Source organism: Artibeus jamaicensis, unplaced genomic scaffold (genome assembly GCF_021234435.1).
Source record: "Artibeus jamaicensis isolate MK-2021 breed Jamaican fruit bat unplaced genomic scaffold, CSHL_Jam_final contig_1015, whole genome shotgun sequence".
NCBI classification, from domain to species: domain Eukaryota; kingdom Metazoa; phylum Chordata; class Mammalia; order Chiroptera; family Phyllostomidae; genus Artibeus; species Artibeus jamaicensis.
Window position 1 is genome coordinate 14,839,863 of NW_026521194.1, and position 16,621 is coordinate 14,856,483.

At 39.7% G+C, this 16,621-nt stretch overlaps 1 protein-coding gene across 1 annotated transcript in view; it reads right to left on the reverse strand.

Annotated features, from left to right (window-relative positions):
- Nucleotides 1-1,046: 1,046 nt before the first annotated feature.
- The window catches only part of CPS1 (carbamoyl-phosphate synthase 1), a 118,782-nt gene continuing 103,207 nt past the window's right edge, over nt 1,047-16,621 (reverse strand). The window contains exons 33-38 of the mRNA XM_037138622.2: nt 16,083-16,157; nt 13,327-13,425; nt 5,153-5,212; nt 4,349-4,461; nt 2,880-3,009; nt 1,047-2,125 (exon numbers count right to left, since the gene is read on the reverse strand). Coding sequence (XP_036994517.2) covers nt 2,027-2,125; nt 2,880-3,009; nt 4,349-4,461; nt 5,153-5,212; nt 13,327-13,425; nt 16,083-16,157 — 576 coding nt within the window. The 3' untranslated portion in view covers nt 1,047-2,026. The remainder of the gene's footprint in view (nt 2,126-2,879; nt 3,010-4,348; nt 4,462-5,152; nt 5,213-13,326; nt 13,426-16,082; nt 16,158-16,621) is intronic.

A 16,621-nucleotide genomic window follows, 5' to 3' on the forward strand; every position in this document is an offset into this window, starting at 1 on the left:
CATTTCAGCAGAACAGCTTGTCCTTGATCTCTTCGGGCAATTTAAGAACTTTCTTTACTATGAGAAATGATTTTTTACATGTCCGTTTTCATTAGAATATAAGATAAAAACAAAGAGACTGCATTTTGTGTGACTTGGTCATGCATGAGTCAGTTTATTTGTAGTATAGACTATGACAACCCCTACTCAGAGAGATGTTGAGCATTAAATGAGTTGATTTGTTAACTTAGACCGGCCAGATGAATAGCATGTGTTCCCCATATGACAATGGGGCTGTGGTGTCATAGTGATAAGTTGTATAAGATCAGAAAAGTACTAGAATAATAGGAATAGAAGGGATCATGGTATATCCCCCACTAAACATTGCAGAAATGTATTAAATATTTTAGGGAAGTAAAGGAATGATCAGGAAACATATTATGATGATATTGCAGGGAATAAATAATGATCTCACAGTGATAACAAGTGGGAGAGAAGGGGAAATTGAATTTAGAAAGCCTTCATCCAGGTCTATGTCAGGTGGTAAAACCTGATTGTGGACTGAGAGGGTAGGGATATAAGCTATGATGTCATCATTAGCTTAGTTCCTCCACAAAGTCACATTTAGGTGGTATTTCTAGGATATGATATCACTGTGGCAAACAGCACTGTCTTCCCCAGACAGTATGAATCATCCCAATTGGGTCTAAGTACTTCTCTCCATATTATAGCAGATATTTGGGTAAGTGTTTGTTATATATGTGTGGCAGTGTTTAGTCAGCGTGCAGTTGTGACTGTATATTTGGAAGTATCCGGATCAAAGGCGGTATATAACCACATAACCACATAATAAAAATTTTAATGAGACTAATAAACAAGAGGGAAACAAGAAAAAGAGATACAACAGCCCAGGCTTAATTATTTTAATATTAATTTGCTCATACCCTATGTCTTTGTATAGAAAATAAAAGTGATATTCTGGCTCCAAACCTTGTTTCATCAGAGAAGTGAACTAATTTTACATATCAATGTAAACAAATAAATGAATGCAACAATACAACTACAGCGACTCTTCACAGTATTTTATTTAAAAGTTCACAATTAGAGCACAAAAAGTTTAAAGATACAAAGGCTGCCTTGAAGGAAGGATTTCCCATGTAAGAGGCAGAGGGAATGGGAACCTTGTGCTTAAAATGTGTGGAAGTCACAGTGCACTGTGGGCCTCCGTAGGTCATCAGAATCCATAACCAGGAGGGATGAATGTAACTCCCGAGTGTGTCCATAATTGGCGAGAATTAGGGGGAAAAGGAGAGATGGCATAAATCTGAAGATTTCAGTTGGCTCAGGTTAAAAATCCAAACAACAGAAGGAAAACCACCTCAGCGGTAGCTACCATCTGCTGACATACTTCAAAACACAAAACTGCAAACTACTGTCCTGCAAAGAAATCCATTTTTCAAAGACCTCCGTCACACTTCTCAAATTCAGTACTGTGCAAAGAAATGATGATATTCCTGGATGAGGCAGATTGAATGACTATGAAAAAGGAGCAATAAACAAACTTCATGATGAAGGGCTTCATAAATTAAATCCAAACTTCATTTTAACAAATCCTGATAGTATTTTGCCTGGTTAGAGTGTCCCAAGTGTGGCAGATGCTATTTAAAAACAATGACGATAGTGACTGTGAAGTATACATAGAAAGAGTGCAGAAGATAGAGCAGTGACTTTTTCTATCTTGATTATCATGAATCAGCACCATAAAATGTTAGCTGCAAGTAAGCATGGGGAGAAGCTCAGCCAACCAAAAACAAGGCATTAGTAAAGAGAGGCATTCTCGTGAAGGACAAGTCACTAAGGAAGGACACTCTATAAGGTTTTTAAAAAGTGACTGACAATGTAATGGTGAAAGAGAAGATCATTAAGGCACAACTGAGTAAACTGAAATAAAGTTTGGTATCAATATTCATCTTTGGGGAAGGAAGTTGGGAATCAGTTCCTCAGGGTAGCATATGGCTTAGGGTGGTGTAAAATGGAGCCCAGGACTTTACACTGCTTTACCAGCATTAGACTGCCTGTAGTGGAAGAGACTCTTGGAGTCCACAGTGCGTGATTTCTGCACAGCTTCAACAAAAAGTTTGGTCACCTGAAAATGTAAGAGTAGGAATCTTAGCAACCCAGATGATATGAAAGTGAATGTTGAATGAAGCAGGAGTGAAGAGTCACAATTTCTGCTCCCAATTTTCAAAGGAGCATGGGATAAAAGGGACAATACCTCTGATTTCACAGGGACTTTCTGCTGTTTCTCAGACCTTACCATGAATAAATCTATCCCCCACCCCCACTCCCACCCTGTGAATATGGATTAAAACTGACTCAGGGAAAATATACGACAGGCAGAAAGTTAATGAGTCTTGAAAAAAAATTCCCACCCCCTTCCCGTGATAAAGAACTTGGTGAGTCATGTCCAAGTGGAGCTGAACATGCCTCATGCGATCGTATTCTGTAAATTGAGCAAGTGCTTGCACTGTCTCTGAATCTTCCATTATTGTTAACGCGTTGCCTTCAGGTGGTGACTTTCAGTTACAAAAAATGGAATAAAAGTTTGTGTCTTTATCCCATGCCACACCACACTTTTTATTTAAAGGATAATTGTATGAGTAATGAGAGAGCCATGCTGATGTGTGCCTTCTGATTACCTCAATTGCTTGATCACCAACTGTCTCAGGCCCTGACCTACGATAAAGCATCATTATTTTAGCTACTACTTAGAAATCCTTCTCCTTTCTGCATGTTACAAAAAGAGGAGGGGGGAGATGTTCATAGGTCGATGAACACTCTTAAGTGGGGCGCAGAAATAAAAATCCTCATGCAGCCTGTATTTGAGGAAAAGAACATACCTGGAAATTAGTGAGGAGGGCGATTCCGCTGTCAACAGCTGTCCTCCGAATCACGTAATTGTCATGGACATACTTGGTGTTGTTATTTGGAAGGTTAATCACCAGGTCAATGCTGCCGTCTCTAATCAGTCTGGAGGAATAAACAAAACAAACAAAAGCTTGCAGGTGACCATGCATATTTTATAATTAGTTTCTAAAATACTAATGTAAATTACTCTTAGCCCTTTGAGTCAACGGCTTAGCTAACTATCATTTGTTTTCCTTTAAGTAAATGTTCCAATTACACTATTTGGGGGTAAAAATTTTTAGTTGCGTTCTTGTAGAAACTCTGGTGAAAGTCTAACTAATTAAATGAAAAAGGTTGTTTTTTTTCTTAAAACACCATCTATCAATAATAAAAATTGGTAATTTGACAGATGTTTACTTATTTTATAAGGAGGTGATTCGTCCAGCATTCCTGTCCAGCCCCTATTTCCAGTCCCAGATTAACTTTACTTCACCGCCTGCTTGCCAGAGCATCTCAGATGATGGAATGAAAACGCGGGTCCCCTGATTTTGAGTTAAACCATTTCACATTCTGTTGCTGGGCTGCTACACACACAGGAGACATTTAAATGTCAAAAGCATGAAGTAATGCTAATTATTGTTTTACAAAGCTCTACGCGAGGGCTTATACCATCACGGGAAGTCTACTAAGGTCTGAAAAATTTGCCCTTCTTTTATTAATTTGATCATAATTTATAGGTTACCTTCTTAGGAGCTCTAACAAATAGCATATTGCATAGAACTTGGTATTACTTAGCCATTCAATGAGCTGTAATATCCTGGAGCAACTGAGAATTATCTACCTATACCAGGTAGTTCTGTGTTTATATAATGGTGTTCCCAAAGTCCCACATGGTGGTGCTGAAATACTATGTCTTACTAATCTAATGTTGACATAGCCTAAGGTATAGTACCCAACCTGAGCAGAGAATGGCATCTTAGGTAATCCAATGAACAATGTTATTATAGCTCCCGTCACAGTCTCTTGCATGTAGCAAGTGCTCAATAAATTGACTGATTCGTTGATGCATTTCCTCAGTGAAAGACAATTGACCAAACTTATACTTGGCATACACACATGTATACTACTTTGATGTCAAATATAAAGTTCTGCATTACAGTCTTCACGCCCATGATTCTCATCACTGAGATCACAGTATCTGCCAAGGAAAGCATCCTTACTAGGAACTATTTTGAAAGATGCTGCATATATCCATGCACACATATGGCATTGTGTGTTCATGGTGATAGCAAAGTTCATGAGAATGAAACTTTACTATCATCCACAAATTTCTCATTTTAAATTAGTTGATCTAGAGAACTTCTGGAAGACTTGCAAGAGGGTAAGGTAAAGTATCAAGAAGTACTCATATCACACTGGTTCCAAAGTTTTGCTATCTCAGACAACCCTCTCCTGTTCTTACTTTCTGATGGAAGCAAGGCTGGGATTCCGTCCTTCCTGAGATGGCCATGCCACAGGCGTGGCAGGGACATTGTTGGCATTGAGCCAGTCTGACGTGGCTTCAGTGGCAAAGAGCTGCATGGAAAATAGAAAAGTCAGTTGCTGTATCACAGAGAAAGCTTTCATGAAGCAAAGAAGCCTATTGGGACACATGCATCATTTAAAACAGAACATAGAAGAAACTGGTGGATATGAGAAGCAATGGGATATAAATACAGATTTGGACTCAGTGTTCAGAGTAACTGTCACTTCAAACATTTTAAAATTATTTGCAGTGATCAAAAATGCAATCACCCCAATTGTAACTGCTTTTGTAAAGGAGAAAAATAAAAAATATATATGTATGGCTGATTATTCATTGTTATGAGGTCAACAAAGCCCACCAACTCAGCCCGCCCCCCTCCCCATGCCCCCGAGCCTTGGGAGTTACTAAACCAGGCTTCGTATGAATGTCTTCATAGCAAAGGAGTTATACCTGTAACTGTAGCCAGTGAAAACTATGACTACGTATTGAAACAGAAAAAGGGAAAGGGAAAATATATAAAAATGTACTGGAACTTTGTCACAATTCTGCATAAGCTAATATCTAAGTTTGTGATAACTATATTGAAACTTAAAACTGGTCTAATTATTTTATTCCACTGAACATTTGAAATGATCAAGTTAGGATATATTTTGAGCTATTTGATTCCCTATGATTTTTCAGTATGTGGATGGAGCTCAATGCTCACAGAAAACAATCTGTAAAAATATATATATCACATACCTTGAAACCTTCATTGTGTAACTGTTCAGCCACGCCCAGGAATTGTGGACGGAATGATTGCTGAAATGAGAGGAATTTAATAAAATTCACTTTCTAGATATACGAGCTCTTCATTTAGTCATATGCAATATAGTATTCTCTAACGACATCATAAAAGGCAATGCCCTGTGTTGCGAGGTGTTTCATATTTAAAGGTGACAAGTTCTATCCTTTATTTTCCTATAATGAATGTGAGTTCTTACTTGTTTCCCAACATAGATACAACTCCATCCATATTGTCCTAATCTGCACTCTCTTACTTTTTACCTCACCCTCAAATCCCTTCACTCCCTGTTTGATGGACGAAGTCTCTGCTTGTGGATGGAGACAGATGCTGGTTCTTCATGGATCCTCTTCCTGGTCAGGGAGTATTTAAAGACTTCTGGGTTAGATGCTCAGCGCCAAGCCTGCCTTGCTAAACACTTTGCCTACTCAACCTCATCTAATTGCTGAATTCAAACTCTGTACCGCCCTTCAGTAACTGGGCCCAATCCTGGGAGCTCCTGCGCAGTGCCCTGCAATAAGTCAATCATTTGGAGCTCACTTTTGCATTGACTCTAGCAGGGGTGCCCAATCTTTTGGCATCTCTGGGCCACAACGGAAGTAGAGTTGTCTCAGACCACACATTAAATACATTGTGACATGTAATCACAAAAAAAAGAAATCTCATCATGTTTTAAGTAAATTTACAATTTTGTGTTTGGTCGCATTGATAGCCACCCTGGGCCACAAGTGGCCTGCGGGCTGCAGCTGGGACACCCCTGTGTAAGGCAAAGAGTAAAACAATAGGTTCTAGAATCACAAGCTACACTTCAAATCCTGCCTTTACCATTCAGAGTTCACATCTTTGAGCTTCCATTTCTTCATTTTTAAAATGGTAATGGGAATAACAATGTACCTACTTCTTGGGGCTCCATGATAAACTGCCCCCTTGAGCAACTTACTTAACCTCTGCACGTTCTTTCCCCATTTACTAAAGATGCACATAATAACAGTATCCACACTGAGGAGTCCTTACAAGTACCCTGAAGAGGACCAAAGTTGGCCTCCCACCAAAGTGTGCCTTTTGGGATATTGATTTTAAGAGAGTTAATAAGAAACAAAAGATTCAGAAAGAACCTTTGACCTTCTCCCCTTCCAGCCTAAGAGATTCAAATGGAAAGGCCTGCTTTGAAAAGGGAATCTTAACATATTCTCCGTAACATCAGATAGGAAGGCTTCCGGCAAGGGCCTGGTAGCTAGATCTCTACCTCCCACTCCTCTGTCCCACCTCCCTCCACTGTCACCATGCTTCTGAGCTGCCCAGCAAGAACGTGTTTGCCCGGTATGTTAGGCTGTTACCTGTAGCAGCTCCCTGTAAATGGCCTATTTCTCCTTTCTCTATATTGGCATAGAAGTCTCAGCTGCCCAATGTATTTCAGGCCTCGCTCATGGCATGTGCATCTATAATAAACATTGTATATTCTCCTGTTACTCTGTCTCTGCTAATTTGACTATTAGCCTAGTTAGAAAAACACAGAAGGTGAGAGGGGAAAAAGTCATTTTTTTAGCCCCCACAACTCAGCAAATGAATATAAAATAAGAACTATTTAAGTGTTAGGAGACCGACTTAGAATAATTACTTGTCCGTTAGCAGTTCTCATTCAGTATTACTATTATTCTTCAAATCATTGGTTTTGATTTTTCCTCCCAGGGACTAGATTCCTGCCCCTGCACCTTCGTGTCCACGCCTGGGTTCCTCCGCAGGCTGTCGTCACACTTCAACACAAACCAGCTTCCCCCTCACAGATTTCACTTCTGGACAGGCTTCCCTAACACTGCATTTCACTGTTCAGATATTTTCTGCGTCCATCGCTATGACTTTCTAGAGCCCCAGCTGGGCTCATCTAGTTTCCCGTCCAGTCCTCCCTGGATTCCTGCCCCTTGCCGTGAGGGTTCCCCAGTTCTGAACATACTTCCTCCCTGTGGCCAAAAGCCAGAATTGCAGGAGAGTAGTCAGAGTGAAAGACAAAGCTAAGTAGCCTCCCCTAAGGTCAGCCCGTGACCTTAGCTCATTAACATGAGTGTATATGAGTAACTGAGCTGAACAGAGTGTGCAAAATCATTAAAAGTTCAAATGAAAATCTGTTCTGCTTTAAATGAGAGCATTTTGGCCATTTTTCCTTGTAAGGAGTTTATACCCAGATGACATAATTTGGCTACTGTAGCAAATGTTTTGTAATCAATTTAGTAACTATATTAGTGATGGTTGAAGAAAAAGTTATGGATACAATCTTATTTCAGAATTTTAGAGAAACTATAAATTGTGATAACAAATCATATCAAGATCCTTGCCCAATTTTGATAATGGCCAGCCCATAAAACCTCCTAATATTTACTTTCATAGGCTTTTGGAGGACAGATCTAAATCCAAGGAGAAGCCCCCAAAGCCTATGTTCAAATACAGAATTCTTTCAGACTCTGGCCTTCTCAGTCCCAGAACAGCAGTTTTATGAGAGGAAACTATTGGCAGATAGAAAAGACAAATGCAAATGGTAAGGCTCAGTGAAGGCAGGCTCGGGGCTTATCCGTGGCAGTCTTCTGGAACTGAGGGTGTAACCGTGCCCAGAAAAGGGGCTTTCCATTTCCACCCAGGGCCAAAACGGAAGAAACGAGCTTAGCTGTAAGAAGCTTATGGCTAGACACACAAAAAATAAAATAAATAAATTTAAAATTAAAGAGGAGCTTGGCGATGTAAGGGCAATTTACCGAGATGTGTGGCAGTCTCTTAAATGAAATAAGCCAGGGGGCAAAAGACAAATACTATATGATCTCACCTATAAGTGGAACCTGATGAACAAAATAAACAAGCAAGAACACCAGAGGCATGGAAACAAAGAACAAACTGGCAGTGACAAGAGGGGGGAGGGGAACCAGGGGGACGAAGGGGGAGGCTGTAGTTGAGGAACGTGTGTGGAGGACCCATGACAACAGGGTGGGGATTGACTGTGGGAGTGGCGGGTGGACAGGGTAAGGAGATCAATGGGGGAGAAATTGGAACAACTATAACAGAACAATACAAAAACAGGTTAGGCAGAAAAACAGGACAATCATTTTTTTCGAGTTTGATTCTGCTTGGAAAGCAATGGACCGAATTAGATGGCCTTTTAGGTTTTCTGCACATTTTAAGTTCCTTGAAACATGGCAAATATGAATGAAACGGGCTAAATGAACTTCTGGATTTTGGAACACTACTCTGTTTACTGGTCTGAACTACTGTGCTTAGACCTTCTGCTAAACAAAGAACGGACTTCAGTCAGCATGGAAGTACAGTAGAAGGCTCAACAGACAGAGGTCAACGAGCACTCACTGACTGATTAAGAGATTAATTGTGAATGGAACAAACTACTCTCAATCCCTTAAATTTTCCTCTACCAAGAAGTCACTCATAATAGATGGGCATGTGATGGCATAATATTGAAACAATTTTCTAAAATACCCTTTCTCAAGTACAGTGATTCTCAAAATGGGGTCCCTTGGAAACTAGGTCTCACCTGGAACTTTGTTCCCAAGAGGGAAATATGGGCCCTACCCCGGATCTATAGAATCAGGAACTCTGAGGTGAATCCCAGTCATCTGACTTCAGCAAGCCCTCCTGGCGATTCAGACACAAACTCAAGTCTGGGAGGAGGAAGGAACAAGGGACAGGGGGACCATCTTTTTCTCCTTTTATAATTTGAGGTGAAGATTCACTGACCTTGGCCCAAGACACAATGAAAAATGTTGAGGGAGGAGCCCTGGAATGTCATTTTTCTTCCTCACCATTTTAAAGTGGAACGAGTCAGCAAGTCCTCCCAGACCTGCAGACCGCAGTCAGCACCTCATTATGGAGCTGTTTGTTAGTGCCGCCCCCCAAGTGGAAAAGATAAATATCCTACAGGACAGTATCGGCAGCTCCCAGCCGGGGAACCACTCCGCCTCCTGGTCTGGGCGTAGGCTTTCATAGCACATTATAAACTTCTATCAAATGTGTATTGAACACTTGTGACACATAAAACAGACTCTCTACAGAAAGAAATTACAGCTGTCAGCTTGCATCTGAGCAGCCTCAGATTTAATAGCTGATTGAAAATACCTGGGTAAGAAACCATTTGTAACTAGAGGTGAAAAGGACAAGCCGATTTATTTCCTGGAAAATGTTTATAAGAAAGAAGCCCTTTAAAAATAAAATATCTATCTATCTATCTATCTACCTATTATCTATTTCCTCTGATGACCATTTTCACTTTACTCCAGCTTCTGGCTGCAGAACAGAAAAGTAAAGTTAGTACAGGGACATCTGGATTGACAACTCTGTGGTTGCTCTTAATGATTCTGTATGGAAGATAAAAGGTTACTCAAGTCCCTTGGAGTTGTCCTTTTCAAATAAAACGCTTGCTTTGTGTTTCTGGGCATCGCCAAAGCACAGATGTCAGGACTGCGCCTCTCCACAAGCAGCCCTGAATAGCCCAATCAGAGCAGAGCAAACAGCCAGCGCTCTTGATCTGCTCTAGAGTAACAATCATTTATTGTTAAACCGTGTTCCAGAAAACTTCAAATGAGGTAGATTGCCTACTCATAGGACAAAAAAATAATAATAATAAAAGAAAGAAAGAAAAAAACCTGGTGGGATGAAAGCAAGCTGGAAACTTGCAAGAGACTCAAAGATGCTTTTGTTCCTCTATGAACCTGCACTGTGTTTTTTGTATTAGGATCCATGCTAATGGAAAGCTTCTGATTAGAGATACCTTGCATGTAATAGTTAAGCGGACAAAGATCCTCTGACAAAAATGTAAATCCTAATTTTCCCCCCAAAGTCCTAGTTACACCAAGTTGAGGTTACAAATACTTCAAATGTCCTAAGTAATTTGACTCTTAGGATGTATTTAACCTTGGGAGGGCAGACATGGAGGGTCTGTGCGTATAAAGGATTAGAGTGAGGAAGAGAAGTAAAAAATGAAGAAGACTGCAGTAAAACCAATGCGTGCATGCCTGTCCCCCTCCAAAGCACAAGGTATTTCCTGAATGTTTTGAGGTGGCTGATATTCACTAGTAACAATTAATATTTAAAGTACCTGTTAAACCATCAACAATAAGAAAAATGTTTCCTGGCTCAGAGTTACTTCTATCTCTTCTCTGTAGTTCTCTTTTCCCAATTTTTCTCTTACAACCTATTATAAACTATTAATAATGAATTGAGGTATCTTCAGTTAAGTCCCTCTACTCCTAGGAGACAGGTGAGGAGATGAAGAGACGAGAAGGCCTTTACCTCAAATAAATGGGATAGACATTGACCATCCTGCCCCACTTATACATGAAGGAATAATAGGCAAAGTAACCGCCATTGTGCTGGCTGCCAATGCTCCTCTGTGAGTGAAGTCAACACGCACTGAGTCAATGATTAGTTTAATGTATCAAAATGCATCGTAGCCTCTCTTTCTTAGAACTGCGTTACATAACTCAACAAAATCCCTTCCCTTGTACTTACTGTCCTAACTCCCATTTACATATTAGCAGAGCTATCGTAGGGTTGTTTTCTTACATTCTGACTTTATACATTCAAATGAGTCTATATGAATTCTTCTGACCCACTGAAATCATGTTAAATAAAATCATTTTTAAAAAATACAATGTATCCTGAGATACGGAACCCTAATAACTTTGTCCACAATTGCTATGAAGTTTGGGTAAGAAGACGCAATTAGATTTGGGTCCCATTCTAACTAAGAAGATCCTGGTGACTTTCATAGCTAGGAACTCTCTAGTTAGTATATTCTGTCATACTGTTGAGTTAAATTCCTGACTATATACTTTAAAATCACTATCAGCCCTGGCTGGTGTAGTTCAGTGGATTGAGCGTAGGCCTGCGAACCACACGATTGCGGTTCGATTCCCAGTCAGGGCACATGCCTGGGTTGCAGGCCGGTTCCCTGCAGGCCAGTCCCCAGCAGGGGACACACAAAAGGCAACCATACATTGATATTTCTCTCCCTCTCTCCTTCTCCCCCTTCCCCTCTAAAGATAAATAAATTTTTTTAAAAATCACTATCAATGCAAGTCACGTAGTAATTAACTGTTGGTGCTGGCTGCGTTTCCTTGCCTCCCATATAAGAAAATTATTCTTGTATATCTTCGAAGACTCTTAGAGTCACGCTGATCAAGTGTGTCACAGCTGCAAATACTGTATTAAATACAATTTCATTAAACATTTCTTTAAATATTTTCTTTTGCCTTGGGAGTTAAAATACAGATATATATTTAAATCCCTACCATTGTGCACTCATGCACAGGAGAAAGTTCTTTGCAATACCTCACAAAGCTGCTATTTCTTTTTAAAAGAACACATGAAAATGTGGAAGCTCTATGGACAAAACCCCTCCCTTAAGAAGACTCCTTTTTTCTCTACCACTCCCTGCCACTGCATTTTTCCTGCAAAGCAAAAATTCTGTTCACAAATACTTCATAAAGATCAAATTAATTTTTGCCTTACATTTCCCTGCAGCACTGAAACCAAACAGGCCCCAGTTTTATACATCACTGCCTTTTTAAACTGGTATTTTTAAATGTTAGCACTGTATGATTAGTTGTGAAGATGGGGATTAAGGGCATGGTCTCCTCTGAATGCCCCCAGGTCTCACATTAAACTTTAAGCCATAGCTGGAAGTTGGGCAAATACTCTCATACTCACAACTTAATAATACTTAATACCCATTTATAATGTAATGAGTCTCTCGCATGGTGTGATGTGTCTCTGAACTGCCATTAAGCTTTGCAATTGCAAGTCATCTTGTTAGTCTCTGCTCTAAGTGTTCACCATCACCTTTTTGGCACCTTTATAAAGCAAAATCCCAAGCTACTCTTTGCAGAAAGTTCGCCAAAGCACAACCCATCCAGTCTCCAGGGTCTAATTTGCAGATATTAAGACACCCTAATGGGATGGCATGTATAATAATCACCTACAGGCTTGAGAGTACCTGATACTGTTCTAATTATATTTTAATAATTTTTATGTAACCATGCAGGGTCTGAGCTTATTAAAAGTACAGCAGGGGTGATATATAAGACCATCTATTGTTTTCAAAGATCCGAGAACTACACATGTCAAAAGAAAGTAAATGACCCTTTGGAAACATCCAGCATTTTGGGAAGAAATTTATAAACAGAACAGTTTTTACATCCTTGCAATAATTATTCCAAAAGTATACTAACTTTCTGACTATCGTTTTGCACTAAGATTTTTATTTGACTTGGAATAATAAACCAATATCATTTTCATTATATGAAGATATGTATTTATAATTATTGCACCATGCTTATCAAATAATATTTCAAGAACCTCCACAGTGTATTGTGGAATATGCTGACTTTCTTAGGACCGTTACGTTACTGCTCTTTAAGAACAAAGCTCATAATATTTTTCAAACAATGCCCATGTCTTCTTCAACTTTTAACCTTTGACATTTAGTAAAAATTGAAATGTGAGCGAATGAAGGTAAGAAAGAAAGAAACAAGAGTCAGGATGCGGGTAATAGGCATTCAGTCTGGGAGATGTGTTGTGTTTGAGACCTCAGATGCAGGTGCCTGGCAGATGGTTGGATGTACAAGCCTGATGTGGTTGAAGATCTAAAGGTGATGGTTATAGGCAGGAGAATGGACACTGTAGACATAGATGAGCTGGGAAAAGGGAAAGTAAAGAGGCAGAGATAGACACAGAGACAGGGAGAAAGAAGAGGTGAGACCCAACTTCACAGAAAGCCTATGTTCAGGACTGAGGAGCAGGAACTAAGAGCAAAACATATGGAAAAGGTGTAAGCAAAGAATAAAGGAGATTCCTTTATAAAGCCCCCTAAATGCCTCTCAGAACAAATATCCTTCCACCAGAGACTTTTTCTTTCTGTCTGTTTTAGTTATTCACTTATTTGGGTTGGCTACTGCAATAGAAAAAGGTAAAAATCAGGGAACGCATAGAGAACAAATGGCCATTCTTTGTACGAGTTGCTTTTTTCTTTAGAGGAACTTAAAACAAATCTCCCTCTTCTAAACTGTAATTAAAGTCCCTTCCCCCAGCCACTCCCGGCAAGCGATCCCAGGCGTGCGCACAACCACACACCACACACCTGGATCCCAATCAGGATGCCTTTCTGGGGTATCTTAAATCCCGTGGAAAGCATTGCCTTCAGGAAAGCTGTATGAATGCCTTCACCAAAGCAGGCCACCTGTTTAGAATAAAATTGAAAAAAGAAAAGAAAGCAAATAATAGTCAACCATCTTTACAAAACAAAATAAAAAACAACTACAAATGGAAAGCACTTTACTCACAGACTCTTTTGTAGATTTTATTGAGTTGCCCATGCAATCTGAATCCAGAGATGAAAAGGCTGGCCAGGGCAGATGTATCTTATGTTTTTAATTAAGCATAATGAATGAATAAGCAATTCTTTCCCTACCCAACAGCACTCCATGGAACAACATAACTGGATTCTACTGTGAGTTATTTGGATGCAAATCACAGCTTCTGGTTCATAATGTGGTGAGTTACCAAATGTTAATATGACAATGTTTAAATAACAGTGTATGTTCTGTATGCTATGCAACAGTGCGTGAATTCACAGGTCAGTAGCACAAACACACAACCGCTAATCAATTGATTCGGAGTCATTTCATGCAGCGGAGGAGAAAGTCTTCTGAGCAATTCCATAAGTCCATGAAAATCTCAAAGGAGTTTGCTTTTTTAAAAATCATGTTCATAAAATGAACCTAAATACCATGCTACTAGCCCCAAATCCCACAGTCATAAGGAAAAAAAAATTTAAACTAACATATAATGTTGTACTATATAGAGGTTTCATCTGGGGTAATTGTGCTGCAGTATAACTACAAGTCACATGGCCAGCATAACCACAGAGCAAGTGGTCCATGAGAGCATGATGGGAGCAGATTCTGCCGTGCGTATCATCATCTGGCACAGGTGCAGAACAACCATTATAGTAGCCTTATTCTTTAAGCAAGCGACTCCCTTACCATGAAAGGAAAGTTCTTGTCACTTTGACCTGCAGTTGATCACCCATATACAGGGTGGGGCAAAAAAAGGCTGAGAGTTGTGAGTACACAAAAACACAGTTTATTCTTGTATTACTATGTATTAGTTACTGTATTGTTTTCCATATAAGCAACAGTCAACCTCCTTTGCCACACCCCTGTATACTCCACAGGGAACATTTTCTTTGGTCAAGGTATGGCCAACTAACTTAGTGGGACCCAAACTGGAAAGAAAGAAGCCAGGCCATCCCATCATAAGTGCAGATACAACAATGTCTAGGAGGTTTCGGCAGTTTTCTACAGAAAAACAAAGAAACTAGTGAGATATTCAAGTGTAGATTAGGGCTAACACCCCCTCCTCACCACTAAGAAAATAAAATGCCCCTCAGCTAGATCAGGACCTAAAGGCATATACACTCCCACAATAAACCATTTAAATACTGAAAACATCTTTTTGAAGCTTAACTGACATTTCACTAAACTAGAACTATTATTCTGATTTCAGTTATACAATAGACCTTGTAACAACACACTTATGTGACACTTGGAAATATGATGACTATAATACTGGAAGAATAATCTCCTTTTCTATTTCTGACATGGACATTAAAAAGGAGGAGACAAATTTCTAATTTTTTTGTATTTCCATATTTCAACAACTCCAATAATGTATGTTTGGATGCAGAATGGACTCAGGAAGTGAAACGAGATGTGCCACACTAGAGCAAACAACATGAAGGAAAACAGATCCCTCCATGATCTGAACCCTGGACCCTGGACCAGCTACTGAGTGACCAGAAGATCAAGATTAACCTGAAGAGAGCCTCCTTCAGGCATCCGAGAAACATAATCGAGGACCCTCACTTTAAAGGTGGGTTTCTCACCTATTAAATTTAAAGAAGCAGCAAAGGAGCCAAGAGAATGCCATCCATCGTCAGTCCAAATACAAACAAGATAGCCATTTATTCCTCACGGCCTACCTACTTGTCTCGCTTGGCTTCTCACAACAGACCTTGCTTATACCCAAGCAACCATATATAACATCCCATATTTGTTGGAATTAAACGTTTTCCCCTTTCAGGTTTTTCTTAATACCAAGAGGAAACAATGATGCCTCACAGTCTGATGTTGACACCCTGACATGCACGGATGAGAATTGAAGGTTGTACCTGGTAAGTCTGTCAAGGGCTAGGTGATTCGTAAAATGTCCTGACACTGACATGTAGGGAACTTTCTAGAATCTGACAGCTCTCTACAAGAAATGCATTTCACATTCTTGAAGCAACCTTCAGCTGCCGGAGTCCCAGCACAAGTGAAGAGGGCCATCCAGTGGCCAGTTCCATTATAGTTTTAGATAATCCCCCAGAGGTTAAAGTTGCTTTGAAAGTGGGTCTGAAATACTGCACCTATTTTTATGTTGCATAGAATTTAGGCCCATGATCTTTCTAATGCTGTACATTCATTTTGCATATTGCTAGTAAAAACCCACTGATCTAATGGGGGAAGGGTTCTATTGCAGGGAGACCTTGAGGGCTTTAAAATAAAGACCCAGAAAATATTTGAAAGATATTCTTAATGAGTAATATGGACATGAATTGGAAACATGAGTATTATAGTCACTTGTTGAACTGTAAGTGAAAATTTAGACCGTGGGCCCCGAAGGTAAAAGATTTTTCTTTAGCTCAAAATTGTTAAGCCCTTTCAGATTCACTCTGATAGCAGAAGTTTCTGTCCCCCTTGCTACTTGCAACGTTGCTTTACTACAGTCATATCATAAAATCATATACTTCAAAGTAGATTTAATAAGAGCATTTGTGGATCATTAACTACTTACCTCTCCAGTGGAAGCCATCTCACATCGCAGAATGGGGTCAGCATCCCTCAGCCGGGGCCAGGAAAACATTGGAGCCTGTCAAAAAAAAAAAACAGGGCAGAAAAATGTGTGAGAAAGGTATAAAAGGACTAAGAGAGAAAAATGTGTTTGGTGAATCATCTTTCACGCAATTCATTTAGGCTACAGTAGACATGTAAAAAATCTCTTTGGTCCAAACATCTGACTTGAAAAATAGCTTTAAAACTCTGGTCCAAGAATTTCATGAGCTTCTGGCCAAAAACTTGGGTGAAATAATCACGAATTATTTCTGTAAATAGGGCCCCTGTGACCAGTCGAAGCCAGTGTTTCTAATCTGGCCTACACAGATTCCTACTGGAGTGATTTCAAACAAAGTCTGTTGGGCATTGGTCTACTCAAACACAGAGTTCAAACACATTTTTTTTTCTTGGTTGGCTTTTGAAACATTCCTCTTCTTGTTTTGATCATTTGAACTTGCAACAAGCCACCTTGCCAGAAATTTCTGTCTGTAAGCATACTTC